At 50.3% G+C, this 20,174-nt stretch overlaps 5 protein-coding genes across 5 annotated transcripts; 3 read left to right on the top strand and 2 right to left on the bottom strand.

The window, feature by feature from the left end:
- Nucleotides 1-1,140: 1,140 nt before the first annotated feature.
- CC84DRAFT_1170063 (HET-domain-containing protein) lies at nucleotides 1,141-3,536 on the top strand. Its single transcript, XM_018179829.1, has one exon. The coding sequence runs from the start codon at nucleotides 1,396-1,398 to the stop codon at nucleotides 3,430-3,432; it is 2,037 nt and encodes a 678-aa protein (XP_018028872.1). The 5' UTR covers nucleotides 1,141-1,395; the 3' UTR covers nucleotides 3,433-3,536.
- A 6,083-nt stretch (nucleotides 3,537-9,619) lies between these two features.
- Nucleotides 9,620-11,820, bottom strand: CC84DRAFT_1200494 (oligopeptide transporter; the record flags this gene model as incomplete). The annotated part of the gene is made up of 6 exons (XM_018181669.1): nucleotides 9,620-10,678; nucleotides 10,737-10,923; nucleotides 10,986-11,125; nucleotides 11,175-11,283; nucleotides 11,353-11,501; nucleotides 11,558-11,820. 6 exons carry the CDS (start codon nucleotides 11,818-11,820, stop codon nucleotides 10,024-10,026), a joined length of 1,503 nt encoding a protein of 500 aa, XP_018028871.1. The 3' UTR covers nucleotides 9,620-10,023.
- A 706-nt stretch (nucleotides 11,821-12,526) lies between these two features.
- Nucleotides 12,527-14,378, bottom strand: CC84DRAFT_1106159 (uncharacterized protein; the record flags this gene model as incomplete). Its single annotated transcript, XM_018175130.1, has 2 exons — nucleotides 12,527-13,890; nucleotides 13,946-14,378. The coding sequence occupies 2 exons, from the start codon at nucleotides 14,376-14,378 to the stop codon at nucleotides 12,527-12,529; spliced, it is 1,797 nt and encodes a 598-aa protein (XP_018028870.1).
- A 1,064-nt stretch (nucleotides 14,379-15,442) lies between these two features.
- On the top strand, nucleotides 15,443-16,373 carry CC84DRAFT_520111 (uncharacterized protein). The gene has a single exon (XM_018186600.1). The coding sequence runs from the start codon at nucleotides 15,581-15,583 to the stop codon at nucleotides 16,127-16,129; it is 549 nt and encodes a 182-aa protein (XP_018028869.1). The 5' UTR covers nucleotides 15,443-15,580; the 3' UTR covers nucleotides 16,130-16,373.
- A 728-nt stretch (nucleotides 16,374-17,101) lies between these two features.
- On the top strand, nucleotides 17,102-19,660 carry CC84DRAFT_520102 (uncharacterized protein). Its single transcript, XM_018186599.1, has 4 exons — nucleotides 17,102-18,269; nucleotides 18,327-18,747; nucleotides 18,804-19,092; nucleotides 19,142-19,660. The coding sequence occupies exons 1-4, from the start codon at nucleotides 17,198-17,200 to the stop codon at nucleotides 19,574-19,576; spliced, it is 2,217 nt and encodes a 738-aa protein (XP_018028868.1). The 5' UTR covers nucleotides 17,102-17,197; the 3' UTR covers nucleotides 19,577-19,660.
- The last annotated feature ends 514 nt before the right edge of the window (nucleotides 19,661-20,174 follow it).

Below are 20,174 nucleotides of genomic sequence, written 5' to 3'. Positions count from 1 at the left end.
AAGGTAGAGGCAGAGGAAATTATAGCTTAAAATAAGGTTAAGTAGTAGCTTAAGGGGGAAACGCGTTAAGGTAGAGCATAATTAGGTACTAGTTAGTAGGCTTCCGCGCGCTATAGGCGCTGTAGGGAGACTAGCCATAACTTACGAATATGTAAGAAGGATACTAGAGATATAGCTTAATCTAGCATAATGTATATATTCTATTATTTTATCTTATTATTAAGATAGATTCCTATGAAGTGGTGAAAAGTTGGTAGGGTGCGCCGCTCGCTTGCCTACACCGCTCACTTACCAGGTACGTTAGTTCTTATAAAGATGAGTGGCTTTAATTTAGATATAAAAGTAAGCTTTTGAAGTTAACTATGGAGAATAGGAAACGTTTAGAGAATGTCCTTAACTAAATACTAGTCGTCCCATCCTTCACTGTCTTCCGATTCTTCATCGAGGTCCCGCCAAGTCCTTGCTTCTGCCGGGTCTCGTCACGTGATGTCGGTGTTCGCTCGTTCCGAGCGGCGTCGCTGTCGTTGGTTCTTTGTCCTTTACCAGTCGTATTCATCGTTGCGCCATCCTTTGTCAGTTCCCTGTCGTGCTCCTTTGTGATCGTAACATGTCCTACACTTTATACTATTCTCGTATTCCTTCGTCGTCCTGGTAAGCTCTCTCGCTAGAGCTACCTTGGCGGGAGCAACCTTCTCTGCTCCCGTCGCATAGCTTTGCTCCCGGGACCTGGTTGTCTTGGCGGGAGCATGGTGACGTGACGTCGGGGTTTGATGACTCCGATAGGCGCTGACCGCCCACCTGCCTTTGTCCTCAGCACAATCGCTTGCGGTCGGTGCGTCATCCTCTGCATTGTCCCTGCAGTCTCCTCGTGTGATTGTAACAGTCAGGTAGCGTACTATCGTTGACAGTACGATTGAGCTGTTAGGTTGCCTAGGAGGCTACCGTGACACGGGTCGGCCATCCTCTTAGCTGGTGGTGGCACAGTTTGGTGCTTCGCCACCGTAGAAGCATGACTAACTGGTACGAAATGTGCTTACTACGCCCCCACCTGTTGTCTATTCGTCAGAGTCTATAGCCGGGAGATTCTCTCATATTTATTTCCAACACCTGCCAACCCTCCCTTTCCGGTGAGATCTTTGACCGGTAATCCCAAAATCAAGGAACAATGCGTCACGCTGCGTCAAAGATAACTTCACCGGTTTACTCACATTTACGTACTTCTTTCCTATTGGTGAATGAGTCCAGCTCAAATAAAGAAAAAGTGGAGCTACTTAACATAGGATACATATATATCCTCTGTAGGCCTTAACAAGACGTTGAAAGCCGTGCATTATCATTCAAATTTTTCAACGAGCATCTAAAGTCGCGTATATGAAACCGAACCGGTTGTTTGCCATGCAGCGCAAACCTACGTATTCGAGACTGACGAAGAAATGCGAATTCAGACTTTTAATACTCCACCCTGGCGAGGACGAGCAAGATATACAATGTGAGCTCGCACATTCTTTGCTTCACAAACGTCCGCAATTCGATGCTCTTTCATACGAATGGGGAGCACAGCCTGGATCTACCGAGATATCATGCAACGCTCAACTTACGTTTGTAACGAATAATCTCCACGCTGCTCTTCAATCCCTTCGCCTACCTGATAAGCAACGGGTATTGTGGGTAGATGCGTTGTGTATTAACCAAGCCGATAAAGAAGAAAAGAGCCATCAGATTGCCATGATGCAACAAATTTACAGTTCAGCAACCAGAGTTTTGATATGGCTTGGGAAAGAGACACAACTTGTTCGAGCGGCTTTCGAAATAATGAAACCTTTGGCCCTGTTATGGCTCGATCGTGCGACGAAGGGGGTGGACGAAATGAATTACCTTGCCGCCCGAATCTTCCAACGACCAAAGAACAAATCAATACTTGGAACTATTACAGACTGCTTTCACTTCTCTTATGATCTCAAACTGTATGACCTGCAAAGGAAGATTGAATGCTCTGATGATGAAATCTTCAAGTTTTGCGACGCAGACATCTGGCAAACTATTGACAATATCTTCCAAAACACCTACTTCCAAAGATGTTGGATCGTTCAAGAAGTGGCGGTTGCTGATGTCCCTTACGTTGTGTATGGAAATCTCCATATGCCTTGGGAGGTATTTCGCAACGCGCATTATGGAAGACGACTGATCGCATTTGTTGGACAAAAGTCATACGAAGACGGCCCTTTGACCTGTGTTGAGGATGCACGGAAGCGCTTTAGGAATCCAATGACTAGTACGGATCTAGCCAGTGCACTTGCAACCTTCACATATGCCCACCAGAGCTGCGAGCAAGATCATGTGTACGCTGCACTTGGTTTAGTCAAAACCGGGAGCATAATCAGTCCTGACTATACGAAAACACCCCAACAGGTTTTCCTGGAGGCAGCAACATGCATTATCAGGGACAGAAAGGATCTGTATCTGTTAGGGAACAAGACTCTGTTTGCGAAAAGAACGATGCCTGACATCCCTACCTGGGTTCCGGAATGGACAGGGCCAACGACAGAGAGCTCGACAGAACACTACAGCCACAATTTAAGCCAGTGTATCGACGGGAAAATTGAGATTCAAGATCGAAGTTTGTTCGTCAACGCGCTCCTTCTTGATTCCATCGAGCGAGTCTACCCGATTGCAGATGATGAGATGATTCTTCAAGCATTCTCAGGCATCAAAGAAGAGTTTGAAAAGGCAGATATAAGCCTTTTTGATGCTTATGTGGCAGATAATCGGCGCGGTTCGGCATCTGCTAGTCCAAAATGCTCAATAGATTCATGGATCGACAACCTAGGGCAGGTATTCGCGTTGATAACAAGGTTACCTCGTGTACCACAACTACTCCTGGAGATTTTTCGGGACTTCGGTCGATTCACCCCACATGAATTGGATGGCACAACACTCAACATAGAATCGCTTTGGTCAGCAATGGTACCACAATCTTCTTTACGGCCTCGGACTGAGGCGCCTATCTGCGAGAAGTTATTCCTTGCGGTACAGGTTATCTTCTCTCTGACAAATACTAGCAGGACAGGGGTCATGCATACCAAAGGGCTACCGAAAGGGTATGGGCCATGGATGTTAGCAGCCACCCTAATCGCTCACACTGAAATCTCCTTAACCCCTGCATTTCGAGAGATATATAGCAAGCACGCCCTTCGCTCAAACACAGAGGACGAGTGTATCTTCATCACAAGCTCAGGATACCTTGGAAGAGCACCATATCCTGCAATCTCGAAGGGTCAAATCATTACTATACTGGGAGGTGGCTATGTCCCATATGTACTAGAAAGACACGACAATCACTATAAACTTATAAGTCATGCATACGTGGAAGGAGTTATGCATTTGCAGCGCATACCTGATGACATGACTATGGAACGTTTGGAGATCCGGTGATAGAGCGACAATGGAGATAAGCTGATAATAAGGCACTGTCATACTTTAAAGTGTTTTTATCTACATAAGTGAACTTAGTACTGTATAGTGTATGTATGCTGGGGAGTTGTTCATCCTACCTGTTACTTATTTGCAAGCACCTTAGTAAGACATGTATGGCTAATTTTCGCACATGATCGCGATAGTGCTTCGCCTGCGGCAACTACCGGTAACAAAGGGCTAGTCGCCCAGCCCTCGCGCTCTGTCGCCACCATACCAGACCGAGCCCAACGACCGAGAGACAACTAATGTTGCCCTCGATGCATTGCTGCCGGAAGCGCTGCAGAAGGTTTGTGGCATCAGGTATTGGTCTAATTTAGGCGTTGCCAGACATGCTCGCGCGCGCGTTTGCCGTCCCTCGTCCAGCTACCTCGGACGGGCTCGCTCGGCGTCCTCATCATGTCGCAGATTGCCAGCGACGTCGTGACTTGCTTGCAGCCGCGCCACAGAAAGGCCATAGAGAAAGGCATCGGTCTCCTATAAGCACGTCAAGGGAGTCGAATTCTGCTCATGTCGATCCAAAGCGTTTACGTAAATATAATTCAGAACCCTAATATGGTGACAGCATCAGCCGATAGGTGTGTATATAAATTCACCCAAAGATTGTTACCCCGCTCGTCACAATGTTCGCTAACGTGGAACTCCATAAATGTAATTCGTTGACATGGATTTAGCTTAGTCAGTTAGCATTTTCCGGGTGGTGCAAATCATTAGCTGAGCCAGTAAGACAATAATGACGACCCTACACAAGACGCTTATTGCGAGCGTAAGCGATCTAACTTATGACCTATGGAATTCCTCACGGATGGAAATCCAGGGACTTGGATATCCACGCTGCAGTTAGCGTATGTGCGGGTGGACAACCTAACAGGTAGTTATAATAGAAGCCTGGAGTCGTGCTATCCTTGACAAAGCACGTTCGGTAGTCACGCTCTCGGGACGACTCGTGGACATTGTGAGGGCAAGCAAAGGAGCGCACAAGGCGGCCGGGGCTTTGGAAACCTCTGAGAGAAACTCGGAGAAGGGTGACGCCCGGTATCGCAGCCATCTGTTATTCTCCTCCGTCCTCTCGTGTTTGATGATGACGTCGAGGATTTTGACCACTTTACACGACCAATGGTAGGAAGCCACGAAGCTAGTAGTTCTTTGCTAAGAAGCCCTATATTCCTATATCAACCCGGAACCAGCATATGTCTGCTCAATATGGCTTATTTTGTTCGTTTCAGTTTTTCAATGTGTTCTTCAACTATTCAACGATCGATTGCGAAATTAACAGTGCCTGATCTTACCTGCTCATACGGACGTTTAGCGGTCGTCTGAATATCTCATTGCAACGACTAAGTAGTATGATTACGCGGGCATAATGTCTTTCATCTTCACCGTACGATCCTATTGCTTAGGTGCCAAAGTCACCGTAGCGTTACGTTACGGTTCTCGTTCATTTGGTTCTGTGGGATGATAATTACTTGCGCATAGTCTGGCATTACAGTTCCCGCCAGCATATTGGAGGGTTTCAATTGCCCATATGCATTATACTGGATACGCAAGGTAGCTGCCTAGACCCAAAAAGCATTTCGATATCATCTTCTCTCTCCTCACAGGTTCATTTCTTGCAACAGCGCCGTTGTTAATCTGCCAACCGCCCTCGAACCATGTCACGCATCGTCAAATCCACTTATGCTAATCTGTCATCCGAAGACGATGCTTGGTTGCGGTAGGTAGGATCTGAAGTCGCGCTATGATCTCAACTGATCGCACAGCCAGACAAGGGACTCGAAGTGTTTGTATACACAATGGGAGCCTCACCAGGCGCGCGGAAGCGAAGTCTCTACAATGACTTTGGAAGTAACATGAGTTCTATCGCGGTGCTGCAGTGGTGACAAGTCAGTGATAGGTTGCACCCCGGTATATCCCCACGTCCAGTCCCCTGCGATATTTTTTTCAATTTTGACGGTCTTTTCGAAAGCACCGATAGTATCTACGTTATGCCAGCGATAGTTACACCAAACGCGCCTACCCCTCCGCTGAGATCAACAGTCCCCCAGGTGGCTCCATCAACTTCCATAGATCCCTGGTTAGTTAACTGACGTTAATAACTACTGCAAAGTTGACAAAATATGATTAAATTAATACTTAAAGCGGTCAGTTGTCGGTCAACATCCTATTAATGAACAGTTCCATGGACTCTCCCACTTTAATTATCTCCTCATCCCGGAGCCTTCCCGAACAATCCAGTAACTCATCCTCTTTTTCAGCCAGAGCTGCTTTCTGCTGCTCAATTTGTAACAGTGCACTACTAACACGTTGCTGTGATAGGACCTCACCCCGTTTCCATCGTGCGGCGTCATGCTCTAGTCTTGTGATCAGGTTACGTAATTCTGGAACTTTGACGCTGTGAGTCGAAGACGATGTACAGCAACATGCCGTATCTGCGATACTAAACTCACTACAGTTTGCGAAGAGGAAGTGGCAGACCCGTCGCCCATTTCTTTGTCTATCATCGCAAGCTTTCTTATCGAATGTGTGGGTTCTTTGGGTTCTTGCTCTCCGATGCTATATATGGTGTCATGTTAGCAATCGATCATTAACCCCTCCCTCCTGAGCGCTGTTGACCGAACACGAACCTTTGACTTAGTTCGTGGCTTTATTGGGAAACATGAGAACATTCTGCGCTTGGAGACTGGAGCGCAACGCGCAACCTCAGGGTCTATAGGCGGTGTATGTGGTGGAGACAAAGAGAAAAGAGTCCTGCTGCATCGACCAGGCTATGCCAGGCTGAGCAAGTCAGCCTGACGGTAGTTCAGAGAGCGAAGCTCCCATTGGCAGGTCCACCAGGTCAGTATCTGTGGCTATGATCAAAGGCTTCCAACTCAGGCTGCAACACCGGAGGACCCGTGGCGTATGGTACACAGTGCAGATTCGTGCAGTGTTGCCATTGGTTTGCGCGTGCATATCAGTCTGTGCTTTGCAGGACTGATGGTAAATATCATCTCATTGGTCAGAATTGCAGTTGAAAGCGCACGGTGAATGTGATTTCATTGCCTTACTGTGCATTAATCAGATACAGTATTGACCCACCATCACAGCGTGCACTGATTCATGCATATGACTGTGCGGAGACAGAGACACAGCTTTTGTTTCACTTGAGAATGAGGAAAGTGCTCGCGTCGGAGTGTGGGGTTAATCACGCTAGGACACGATACTGACCGCGCAAGTATATCCCGATCAGTTATTCACGGGTCATTGTACAGGCAGCATAGGATCAAATTTCCTCTGCAAAGTAATAGTAAGTCATCTGCGGGCGCACGGGCATATCGTGCAACAAGCTTCTACTTTCATGCTACCGCAATCGAGGGTTGTGTGCTGACAAACAGTGAGAGCCATATAACGTTGACGCATCATGGTTCCAAGATTACGTGATATCACCAAATCGATGGGCGGACTTCGTAAGTGTAGAAACTCGTCTGAGTAAATTGGACAGTGACTGACAGTACCCTGATTACCTACTAAGTATACGTATATATGTGGTTGTCCATGTTGATAGCAGGCGTCTGAAAGCTTATTATCGAATATGCCTACGGTGATGAGCGAAGAAGTTGATGCCTACTTTAAAAAGATGCTTGATTCCTCCCACTGTTCCCATGAAAGGTCAAGTCTATTACGTAACCGCAGAACCTATCAGTCCATCGTCGAGAAATTTGAAGAGAAAGGAAGGCATGATAACAAGTTGTTCCTTGAGTGTCACACTCAGTTTCTTTCGTACATGACCAGTGTTTAGGACGGTATGTTAAACAGGTCCCGAAAGAATTGTATGCTTATGTTGAGAACCAATTCGATAGAATAGATCATGACTTGTGCTGGGAGTGCGAATTTTACCTTGATCATTATTCAGATTTTGCCGAAGATTTCGACCGAGACGAAGAAATCGGAACTCTCGATACAGAGATAGACTACTACAATGACGACCAGTATTGCGATGCTGGAGAGCAGGACTGGGACCTTCACGAAAATGGGGGAGCTAAGGTGGACGAGGAAACGAAGCCGAGTGTGGAATACGCTGAAATATTGCGATCTGTGGCGATGTCAACGGATGCTACCTTGGGAACGTCGACGTAAGTTGGGAACAGCTCAGTCATCCTCTAGGCAATGGTCAACTCCGTCAGAGTCAGGATACGTTGAATGCTTTTGCCACCGTGCGTGCACAAGAAGTCAACGACTCCCTACAGACACTAGAATACCTAATCATTGTACAAAACTTAGAAATGAGCTTCGAAGTATAATAAGTTACTAGTTACACCTGTGTCCTATACTATTTCCTATGCAGAGCAAATTTGATCCTATGCTGCCTGTAACTACAATGATCTGTAAATAGTTAATCATATCCAATCCTTCATTTTGCTCCATTCTGCCTTAACTGGGTTCAGATTAGGCGAAAATACAGGCCAATAACTAACTAGTTATATGGGATATACCTTGCGCTCATTGAACTCCTCAATTGTCTCTTCTGCATGATGTGCAGGCGCGATATCCTGCATAAAGATAAGCCCCCTTACGTAGCTTTTTCCGACTATTTGGATTACTTACCAACCTCCCTCCAGTGCTGGAGTAGCTTAATAGGTGGACTTTCAACACTAACGTTAGTCGTACCAATAACTATCTCTTAATCCCAAGCCTCTATATCATCAGCTTTAGTTAATTTGGTAGTGTACCATCTGACCAAAAGGTACATAACAATAACCACCTCTGTAAGTACAGACAGCCTCCTCTGTACAACGCCAGCGGTTATTAATTGACCCTACGTGGTCATGTGCAGTCCGGATAGCCTAAACTTAGGCTACACGACGCTCTGCCTTCTCCACTACCCTCATTATCTTGCGACCTTCAACTGTCTATTGCTTTGTTCGATTGCCAGCTGAGGACTCAAGCGCGGTCAAGATCTCTAGCTTGTCAGAGGATGGCTCGTTAGCGTACTAACTGCGCGAGAACGCCCTCCCAGTTAAGTTGCACTCTAGCTTCTCTTAGAGAGGCTGACGACATGCCTATCAACATTGTCCAAAAAGGATATGCTAACGTCGTCACCAAAGTCTTCAATCATCTCATATAGGATAGTGACGTGCAGCGTATTGTAGAGTTAGTCTCTACCTTTAATTCCAGAAGCCTTGCTGCTCCTCATCTCCTCCACTTTATGGTCAAACGCTGACAGCCATAGGTCCTCTCGACTGTAGGTTTTCTCGCTTTGGTCAATAAATTTCGAGTTGAATGTTAGGTTCATCAATTGCCGCTGCTCTATAGCTATTATGAAAGGCAGATGAAGATAAGTTTGTTCTAGAATTATATAACAAAGTATACCGTACCTTAAAGAAGGACTATTTAAATAACTAGACACTATTCATCGCAAAATCCTTTTCTTCCCAGCTGACCTCGAGAGGAATACAAGCCTCTCATATCTCAGCTGAACCTCTCAGACATTTGGATCTGTACACTTGTCTAGTTTCAAAAGCATCTCGCGATCCGTAGACGTGTATCTCGGATATGTATACTCATAAGGGCACTAGAAGGAAGTATCGGCGCAACTAATGTGATGAGATCTGTATCACCAGCGGTGCCCGCGTCAGGAGATACATCGCGAGTGACATCTCGAATCTATACTACCGCGTACTGGTCAACATAACGTACCTTTCTACTAACAACAACAACAGCGAGGATGCAGATACATTGCGAGGTGTTAATCAAAATGGTCAATCTGTCACCAGACAGGCATTCATAGTAAAGCATTTCGCCAGATGGCAGTGCAACGGAGATTTGACCCAACAATTTCAGTGAAGGTGTGAGCGTACGTTCGGACGATTCACGAGGCTTTATACGCTGGTTTCCACACCTTGTAATTTTTATTAACCATGTCATTACTGCGACCCGTGAGCTTGAGTAATATACGCAGTTAATTGATTGGGTCGAAGCTCCGCCATATCTGGGTCGCGGCAACCTTCTCCAGCGCTGCCAACGAATTAGGGTTAGGGTTAACTTAGGGGTTATCTCGTTTGGCAGACGGTCCCCGTGAAGCTGCGCATCCGACATCAAAAGCTAAGCATAAGCAAAATGGGATGTGACCCATGGGTATGACAGCGCTTATTGCTTATAAATATCATTTCTCACACTGGGAATAGCGCGCCAAGACTGCTTATGCTGAGTTGCGCTTTCCGACGCTACTTTGACAGATGCTAGCCGGTTTTCGGCAACCCCGTGACGTGTCTTGCTGACCCTAGGTACAAGATCCAATCTGCTGAGGGTCCGCGGAACCTTGCGCTCGTTTACTTACGCGCTATCGTGCTATCTACCACGTTTGCGGATCACCGCACTGCTTACCGTACCGCAGTATAGACCGCAACAGTAAAGTCTGCGCTTCTACGATGCCGACGCCCGACGAGGTTGCATTCCACGTTGCTGCATATTTCACGCTCAGCCTGACATTATCGCAGTAAGCGCATCTTCGCCGCTGGTGGTCGGAGGTTCAGTTGCCGGGAGCTGTGAAGCCTTCCCAGGCCTCGTTCATACTCATGAGCCAGCCTCGCTATCGGCGCGTCTCCGCCTCGGCCCTAGAAGTGCATAAACCCCAACGGCGCCGACAAACATGGCGCCGGCCAGCGACGCGTACATGGCCAGCAAGTAAGGGTCCCTGTACGTTGGGGTTAAAGCGAGGCCGAGCGCAGAGCCAGCTGCGGCGGTGAGGGCGAAGAAAGCCTGCAGCACAGCCTTCATGCTGTGAGGCGCCTCGGTGAAGGCATACTCGTACATGGCCGGGTTTGAGAAGATCTCGCCGAGGCCCTCGAAGACGTATATGGGGATCTGCATGGCGACACTGACGCGGTTGGGCAGGCTGCCGTCTGGCGACGCTGGGCACGCGCGCGGATGGTCGTAGCACGGGCCTGACGCGTAGATGTAGCCCTGCACGCCCGCCGCGAAGCCCATGGCCATGGCCTCGAGCAGGAAGCCGAGCGCGATGCGCGTCACCGGCGGGAAGCTGATGCGCAGCCTGCGCAGCAGCGGGTACAGGCCGTGCGTTGCCAGTGGGAGGCATAGTAGGACGGTAATGGCGTTCAGGTCGGGCATCAAGTCGTTGGGGACGCCGCTTGTCTCCATGTTGGCTGCTTGGGAGATTGTATTGCTGGTGAGTTGGTTCTGGCAGAGCCAGTAGACGACGAATGGGACGCTATTGGGAGTCAGATATGGGTGCGTCTCTGGAGGGGTGATCAAGGACGACCACTCACCCAATGCGCGCGGCGACTAACGCCTTTTTCATCTCCTCGATGAAGCTGTCACGCCACTTTACTGTCTTGCCAGTATCATCGGCCACCTTTTCAGGTCTGGCGGCGTCTAGTCGGAACCCATTTCTGACGGCAATGTAGATGACTTTCCACGCCGATGGGAGAACGCTGCCGTCTGGAGGAAGATTGACTGTTGAAGTGTGTTAAGACTCCGTCTCGCGACACTTGACGGACTGATTTAAGAGGTCTCACCATAATGCTTTCGGCCCAGGTAGAGCAGAGTGAGGCCAAGGAAGATGGCGCACGTGCATATCAGAAACGCGACCCAGAAACCGATGTTCTTTTCGAGCAAGGTTGATGCAACAATGGCTTGGCCACCGATATTCACACACCTTTTTGTGTCAGACCCGACCGTGGTTCAACAAAATTGTGAATTCTTACCAATAGTAGACGTTGAAAGCATACTCGACGGTCGCCTCACGGTCAACAATGACTCGCTCTCCTGTCTTGGAGATCCTGATTCTAGTCTTGGACGCATGGCATTGCTCCGCTAAGTGTCGCCATGGTTTAGCAGCTGCAACGAGATTGTGCGACAAGCGGGTGTAGCGGTTCGACTGACCTAGGAATGGCGGCAACGTGGACTTGACACCTCCGACACCAAGACTGATGATAATTAGGGCGACAATAAGACCGGGAATCCCGGAGCCTTGCCTTAGCAAGGGCGGGAGAGACGTTATTAGAAGAATGGTAAGTCCGACGGCGTACATGCTGCAAACAAGTAAGTTGGTGTATTGCGCAGAGGCTGCACGAGAGTTGAAACTAACCAGAAACAGGTGCGAAGGGTCTTGTAGTGACCAAGATATGAATCTGCAATGGCTGCCGTCGCGAGAGGCGTGACTTGGCTAACGAGAGTGAAACAGTTGATCATCAAGGAGGCAATGTCCTGGCCGAGTCCCAGGGCGCCAGGGCGCAACGGGTCGTCTCTGCGATTTTGAATGTAGTTCTCTGCCCTTGGGTCAGTGGCTAGTTGCGTTCTTGAACGAGTCGTGATGCTCACGGAGAATGCCCAAGAAGCCATAGTAGGCATAGCGCTCGCATAGAGAGACGACGGCCACAAGGATAGCCATTTTTGGCAGCTTATCTGCCTCTCGTCGACATGTCCTCAGATCTTCTTCGGTCGGTTCCTCGAAATGATTGGTCTCAGCATTAAGATGCTGAGAGCAGGCTGTGGGAATCGACGCAGAATTTTCATTCTTGGAGGGTCTGTAATGTCAGTGTCTTATATTTTGCGCCAAAAACGTGAGACTCACAAATTCTTCTCCTCGGGCGTGTCCATGATCGATGGCGGATGCGGCTCAAAGGAACATGCAGATAGCTATCATCCCAGGAACGTGGGAGAAGTGACAGGTCGAGTCATTTATAGGAGACGACAGAGCATATGGCTCCGAACTAAGCATTCGACACCGATAGCGCCCATCCATCTACCCAATGCTTGTGGTCATCCAGTTCGAGCGTCGGATACGGTATGCCGAATGGAGTAAGATCTGACCCTCTTTTTCGGAGTAGACGCTCAATTCGGTCAACTTACTCCGATGATGCGCCCCTGTAAGTCTTTGCCCCGTCGGCAGCTCCACTACCTAAAATGCATTAGCCACTGCTTTTTATTCGCCATTATGACACGTGCTATAGGGCTTTGATCATGTCAGCTTTAAGGGAATGTACATCATCGGTTGCAAGTCCGCCGAGCAAACTTTCTCTGGTTTCAATTCATCTACTATGCACTGGAGTACTAGCTACGCCCGGAATGGTGTTATGGGAAGTCTAATTTCTCTCCGCATCTCCTTTGCCGCAGCAAGAATATGTTTGCGGCCCTTGTCAGATGACACAAGCAAATGACCAACGAGGTTGGGTGCTGTTGCAATGGGATTGGTATAGTGGTAGTAGGAGCCACCTTGGTAGACCATGGCGCCGAGATCAGGGCGCCGCCTCTTCAGATCAACAGCAAAGCACTCGCCGTTGTAAGTTCCTGGAAACTCGGTGTTGATGAAGACGATTGCGCTAATGGGTTGAGCCTCGGGCGCGTACTCGTGCGCCAGCGCAGTAAAGCGCACGGTATCTTTCAGAGCTGCGAGCAGTTGCAAAGCAGTCCAGTCCACCCCGCTCTTGAATGCCGTGATATACTGAGCCATGATGCCAGGCGCGCGCTGGTTGATTTCGAGCAGTGTGGCGGTTGGAGCCTTAGTCAACCGCTTGCCATGAGGCCGCAGGTCCACGCCATTGGCCGAGGTATAAGCCATTGAAGAGTTGGTGATTCGGGCCTCGAGATGGAAGACGCCGGTGTGGAATCCGAGCTTGACAAGAATACTCCTCAGCTCGTCTCTGATGATGTCTGACTCGTTGGGTGGCAGGTTTGAAGGATAGAGCATCTCAGTCTCCAAGAAATTCTCTTGGCCGGGGAGATCGTCTCGTTCCGATGTGCAGGGAAAGTCGTCGACCAGCTCGTAGAAGAGAATCTTTCCGTCTTGCAGCACAAAATTGGCGTCGACCTCGGGGCCGTCGAGATATGTCTCAATGACAATGTGAGTGCCGTGTTTTGCAGGCTCGAGAGCAGCGACGGCAGCAAACAGCTCTGCCTCGTTGGTGACCTTGGAGACACCCTCCGAGGCCCAGCCCTGGCTGGGCTTGACAATGAGCGGGTATGCTGTGACCAGACCGTCTGACATGGATTGGCGAAGTTCTGCGGAGCTGTCGACTTGGAAAGAGTTGCAGTCTCCGGGGAACAGAGATCGAGTCTTGTACTTGTCGACGGCGGTTTCCACGGCCGACAAGGGCGCTGTGGGCAGTTTGAGACGAATTGCAGCCCTTGCAACGTCGACGAAATAGGTGTCGGTGAAGGTGGTGATGCCGTCGTAGGCGGTGCCATCTTTGATGAGGGCGTCGGCAATGCGATCAGCCAAGCCGCCGTCCAGCTCCATGTCGATATCGATATACTTTTCCACAGACTGGCAAAAGCCCTGGTGCTGCAGCCATCGGCCATGCTGTCCAACGATGGTGATGTGGATGCCGAGGTTGAAGGCTGCTGTTAGCCACTTCTCCATGATGACTTCAGGCCTGCAGCCGACGAGGACCAGCCGTTTCGGAGTCCATGGAGCAGGGCCTGGTAGTTGTTAGCATTACAACGGAAATGCTGGGCGAGATGCGAGGTAGCTGACAGATCCATGGGAAAGAAAGCCTGGCCTGCAGCTCTTGGTTCACGCTTGGCGAGCTTTGGATATGCTGCTGTTCTAGAATGGCACCAGCGGCGTAGCTGAGGATACTGAGCAGGTCTGTGCTTGCACCTTGGCTCTCTTGAAAGGCAGTCATATGCTGATCGAGGGAGACAAACTCCTCGACTCGTTCAATGGACTTGCTGATAGCCAGGCGCTGGCGGAGTATGTCTGCACGCACAATGCATCCGTCTTGGGCGGGTAAGATTATTTGTACAGTGGCCGCATGCCTGCCGCCGCTGCCCACGCAAACGAGGCGTGCAGCCCAATCGAGAAAGTCGAGCGCAGAAGAACACTGAGAGTTCAAGCCAGGCGGAAGTTCAGCAATTTGAATAGTCTGGCCGTGAAAAGAGTCGTCGGTCTTGGGGGGGAGGCTCATGTGCACCCGGAGCACGTGATAGTAGGCGGGCTGAGGTGAATGCGCCGTCTCCAATGCCCACTCGCACACGACGTTGCCTGTGCCAGTCAGCAGCTACCGGCGTTAAAGATGCTGCTCCCCTTACCCTCGCGACTGGCCAGCAGGATGTTCTGGGAAGGTGGTGGCATTTTGGTGGTGTCTTGTGCTGGCCGGAGAGGCGCAGACACAGATGCACTTTCCTGGAACATGTTGTCGGCGATAAGGGTCAAGAGGCGGTGCAAGACCGAATTGCATATGTCGCAAGTGGACAGCTGAAGCACGTACGTACTGTACTTAACGCGCAACGCGCGGCAGCCCCATTGGGACGAGCATGTCGGAGTGCGGATGTCAATTGGGCAGGTGGAGAAGAGCGACTTTGGCAGCTAATTCTCATGGCGTCACTGCCCCGATTTCAAGATCGTTGGCGTAGACCTTACTATAGTCTCCGCTTCGAAGTCCAATCAATTGCGAGCGTTTCTAGCGTGTTTCCAGATTACCTACATGAGTGGCAAAGTTAAGGTGAAGGCTCGAGAGAGGCAAGCGTCACGAATCGCCGCTTCGCCTACGGACGCCTAACGTCGATCCCTACCTCATATTCCGAAACGCCCGGTGTGGCGAACATGTTCGCGTTGCTTAAACACGACTGCGAAGTTCTTTAGAGTACTGTAGAAGGATTCCTCATCCTGACAGCGCACTGCGATGCTCGGCCGGCTACAGGGTGCCTTTCGTAACATAAGGATGGACGATCCTCGAGTGCGGCCTGAGCACGAATGAGCCGGACGTCCAACATAAATAAGAGCTTGTTGTTCTTTCCCGCTTATGCAACTACCTACAGTCCGTCTTTTCTCAGCCGCTCTGTGAATCCTGCCAACACCATATTTACGCAAACGAGCACCACGCGCCGCCATGTCACCTACTCGGCTCACGCGCCAACCCTGCAGGTTGGCCCTGCGCAGCCTAACGCAGATTCGCGGCTCAACGTAACTTTGAGATCTCTACTCAGCTTCTTTATTATAGTTTTCACCCACAACTATGCATAAACATTATGGCGAGAGCTACGAAATCGAGCAGCGTATCTCCGCTTGCATATCTAATTTTCCTAATTCAAAATACCTAATATTGCGGCGGCAGCTATTGAATAGAGTGTGCCAGTTTCGCGACTTCGAGCGCGCGCCAAAGGCAGAATGAGCCGCCACGACTGCCCTGGTACAAATCTACGACTATCTCAGGTGCAGGACGAAGATCTGAAGTCATATATACGGCGATGCGACGATATAGGGATGCCCTGCCTGATGCTGCAGTTAATAGGCGCTGCCCAGTACATCATTGATCGCGCGCATCCTAACGGCAGAGCTCCCCCACTCAGCAAGGACTGGCTGTCACGGTGGTTAGAACGCAATCCTGATTGCCGCCGTATGAAGCAGAAGTCGCAGAATATCAATTGGACAGCTATGGCGACGTTTGAAGTCTATTCTCACTATTTCACCGAGCTCAAGAAGGTGATCTATACCCACGGCATCACCACATACGACACATACAACATGGATGAGACCGGCTTCCGCATAGGCGTCGGTGGCAGCCAGTGGATCGTTACTATGGAGATGAATCGCCCTCAGGTCTCTGCGTCAGAGACTTCGCGCGACTATATCACCTCTATAGAAGCGATCTCTGGTGATGGCCAGGTTCTTAATCCTATGCTCGTTGTGCAAGGCGTTAACCATCTACACCAATAGTACACCAACACCACGCTGCCCGATAGTTATATGATTGCCACGTCAACTTCGAGGTATTCAAATGATACTATATCAATTGAGTGGCTAACCTTACCATGGAGTTTATCGAGTACTGCGACATAAACAACATAATCCCTTTCTCACCACCACCACACACATCTCATCATCTACAGCCTCTTAATGTTGTCTGTTTTCCGCCATTAAAGCAGAATCACAAGAAAGCTGTAGAGATGGCTACACGTACTAGGTGCACAGGTTTCAACAAGATCGAGTTTCTAGACGCCTTTCACAGTATTAGGACGGAGAGCTTTAAGCGCAGTGCTATACTCAGCGCCTGGGAGAAATCAGGTATATTTCCATTTAATCCAGAGATCGTCTATATGCGGTTACCCACGCCAGCGCGTACGCCGTCACCATCAGTAATATCTACAGTGAACTCATCACCTATCGCCAATACGCCTAGGTCCTATTAGCAGCAGCACAAAAAGATGTCGCGCGCTCCACGGAGGACTAACATATCAAGTCGGAGGCTCGAAAAATTCCTTCAGAGCTCGCAGTTGCTGATCGATAGTTTGGCGCTGGCCCAGCGAGACCTCAAGGATATTACTGTTAAGGCAGCGCGACAAGCTATCGATCAACGTGTAGAGCTTGAGGCTCCAAAGGTCGCCCGCAAGGCGGCGAAAATCTACAAGGATGAGCACTCACGGGCGGCACAGAATCAGGCCAGACAGATGCCATCTCTCCGAGAGATGACAGTAGATCCTGCCCTACTTGCGACACCAAATCCTGTATATATCAGCCCATATATTTAATATCTACGCCGTTGAAATCCCCGTTGAATTTTCGACTGTCTATAGAAAGTTACGTTGGGCTACGAAGTTGCGTTGAGCTGCGCAGGGCCAAGACGGTTGTCTTGGCGCGTTGGGCGAGTAATCTTTTCCTCCTTCTCGCTTCCACCCGTCTCGCCGACTACGTACACATGGCATCCAGTCTTGCCTCACCACTTAGTCTGCGAGGCCATCTGCTCGCGGTCCAGCCTGCGGCAAACACTCGTGGCCCAGCTTTCCAATGTTGCGTCGCAACGGCACCCGCAGCTCGTGCGAGCCCTGTCGAAAGGCAAAGGTGAAATGCGACCATCACTCCCCATTCTGCCAAAGATGCGAAGCGCGCGGCATCAGCGCCTCATGCGTCTACCACCCGGCTCCCTTGACGCGCTCGCCTGCACCCGACGTCCGGCGGACTCACAAGCTGTCCACGCAGCAATATCAAACTTGCTTCGGAGTCCTGGATCTGTCCGGTGACAGGCTGAGCGAGCCGACACTTCCCAGCACTCAAGCCTCATTCACCGCACCCCTGGCCCCACCAGCCAAGATGCAGATCTACACTAATGCTGCTTCCAACGCCATACACTCGCGCCCTCCCTCATCCTTCGGTGGTAGTGACGTAGAGCTCAACGCGCAGAGTGCTCCAAAGGCTGCCGGCTCTGGCTACTATGGCTCAACCAGCTACTACTCTGTCTTTGACCGAGTCGATCACGTCCCGACCGCTACCACAGATTCTCAGCCTTCTGGACCTGCTGGCGACACGCTCTCTGCCGGTATACGCGACGACGACCCCGGCGTGAGCCGGTCACTTCAACTTGGATCCTGGATACTCCAAAACCTCCAACACGTCTCGATCATCCAGTCTCTCGTCGACATGTACATTCGAACAAGCCAAGTATCCCCTACGGCGACTTTAATCCCTCTGAAAGCTGTGGAGACCCTGCAGCACCTGGCCAGTGGAGACGTGCATGCTCTGGCGCAAAAGACCACCAGAAATACGCAAAAGCCGCTACAAGTACCTCCTGAAATGCACGCAAGCACCTTTAGCACACTCTTCACCGGCGACAACCTGCGCTGGGAGTTTCTTGGTCTCGTCTTTGCCTGGGCCGGCTTGGCTCTGTCCATGTCTCTGCTGAATGAAAAAGGCTCTGCGACGACGCCAGACGGAATCAGCAAAACCTCCTTTGCCCAGCTCTTAACCGCTTGCAGTGACGCGTGCATAACCCTCTGCCGCCAAAATGCCCACACCAACGACATACTCTCCTGGTGTCTCTATGAGAACCTCATTCTACTAACCTTTCAGCACGGCGAAGCAAGTGAGCATTAGCCCTAACAACCCATTTGTATCAATTTAGCTTCTAACAGAGAGGCAGGCCACGCATCTTGGCAGCGACTTGGAGACCTCTCCACCGACATTCTGGCCCTCGGCCTGCACAAGGAACCCGCGGCGACGAGCACCTCGCCTATTTTCCTCGTCCAGGCTCGAAAGAAGCTATTTTCCGCCGCCTTTCGTGTCGACAAGAGCATCTCCACCTTCTTTGGCCGGCCGCCCCGGATACCGGGTCACTACTGCGACGTCGGTCTTCCTCTAGACGTCGACGACAACCTCTTCCATCAAGAAAACTTTTGTGTAGACCACCTTCGCTCCGTACTCAACACGGCCGGATGGAACATCGACTGCAAGATCCGCCCAGCTTCTTGGATTCGCATGCGCCATACCGTTGGCAAAGTCACAGAGGAGATTTTGGAGCTGTCTCTGGGCGGCGCGCAAGACAATTTGGTTTACAAAGTACAGTGAGTTCCTTCCAACCCGACTTTGCCACTTGTAGGCGTTTGCTGAATCGTGTCAGGGACATATTGACTCGCTGCAATGAGACGTGGAACCGGATCCCGAGCCATCTGCAGTACAAACACAGCTGCTGGAACGATGGTACCCCACCAGGAACATGTTTGATGCTGCTGCTTGTCTACCTGGAACATCTGCAAAACGAATTCCAGCTGCAGAGATTGCTCTGCCGCCAACAAAGATGCGCCTCGGACGCGCTGATCAATATTAGCATGCGCATGCTCACAGCTGCAATGATTCTCCCCGGCATTCAAGTCGACAGCGTCAACATACATCGCGATCGTGCATGGATTGTAAGCAGTCTTCCTCGTACCTTCTTGCCAATGTCACTGACACGTATAGCTCTTGTACTATGCGCTCCCGAGCGCCGGCGTCCTTGCCATCGACCTTCGCATGCGCATGCAGCAGGGTTCTAACCCTCCACGCTCAATATCGAAGTCTGAAGTCATCAGACACACGAGCGTGCTCGCCGCATCGCTGCAATGGGCGTCGGAGCCGTCTGGCGGCAACCACAACCTGTGCGCCGGGGCGGCAAAGACGCTATCGCGCATTTTGGACGAGATTCTCGACAGCTCCGGCCAGAGGAGCGAGATGAGCACGAGCGGCGACGTGGGCGGCACCATGAGCGGTACCGTGAGCGGCAACATGTCGCCCATGGCAATGGACATGGACTACAGCATGCTGGTAGAGCACGACGTCGACTCGGAAACCTTCTTGAACTGGTTCGATAACTTGGAGTGGGAGACGATGCACCAGCCCGTGCCGCTTCAAGTGTAGATTGCGCTGATCTACAGTGGTACGCATCTCATGACCATCTCCTTTATGACCATATCTCAAAAGTACATCACAACTATATTGTGACTAACGTGTGACACCACCGAACCGCACACACCACCGAAACGCCCACTTCCACCAAGACCACCTCTCATTACACCTTCCATCTCAATGTCTCAACAACCTGATCTTGAATTGCTCCCTTGTGAGGATAGGATAATCCTAGCTATCCAAGCAATGAAATCAAACGCGACTTTAAGCGATCGACGGGCTGCTGCTATCTATAGCGTTCCCCAAAGGACCCTACGTGACCGACGCGCCAAAACTACCTCACGACGCGATTCCTATTCCAACTTATCCCGTCTTACTAGGGTTAAAGAGGAGATAATTATATAATCTATAAAGAAGCTTAATACGTAAGGCTTTGCCCCTACGCTTAGCTATATAACGTACCTGGCAAGCGAGTGGCGCAGGCAAGCGAGCGGCACTGTAACGGGAGTCGCTTGGCTTTGGGCTAAGCTTATCCTCGAAGGGGTCAGGGTGAGAAATGAGGGCTTCAGGAAGCGGTATGGTCGCGTTGGGTTAATGCGTTAATTAACTA

This window comes from Paraphaeosphaeria sporulosa (genome assembly GCF_001642045.1).
Source record: "Paraphaeosphaeria sporulosa strain AP3s5-JAC2a unplaced genomic scaffold CC84scaffold_23, whole genome shotgun sequence".
Taxonomy (NCBI): domain Eukaryota; kingdom Fungi; phylum Ascomycota; class Dothideomycetes; order Pleosporales; family Didymosphaeriaceae; genus Paraphaeosphaeria; species Paraphaeosphaeria sporulosa.
This window is presented reverse-complemented; position numbering and strand designations above follow the sequence as displayed.

Coding starts and splice junctions, on each gene's coding strand:
- CC84DRAFT_1170063 (XM_018179829.1), top strand. CDS start 1,396: ATGCAGCGCAAACCTACGTATTCGAGACTGACGAAGAAATGCGAATTC.
- CC84DRAFT_520111 (XM_018186600.1), top strand. CDS start 15,581: ATGAGCCGCCACGACTGCCCTGGTACAAATCTACGACTATCTCAGGTG.
- CC84DRAFT_520102 (XM_018186599.1), top strand. CDS start 17,198: ATGTTGCGTCGCAACGGCACCCGCAGCTCGTGCGAGCCCTGTCGAAAG. Junction 18,270..18,326: donor CTTTCAGCACGGCGAAGCAA/GTGAGCATTAGC, acceptor ACAGAGAGGCAG/GCCACGCATCTTGGCAGCGA. Junction 18,748..18,803: donor AATTTGGTTTACAAAGTACA/GTGAGTTCCTTC, acceptor GAATCGTGTCAG/GGACATATTGACTCGCTGCA.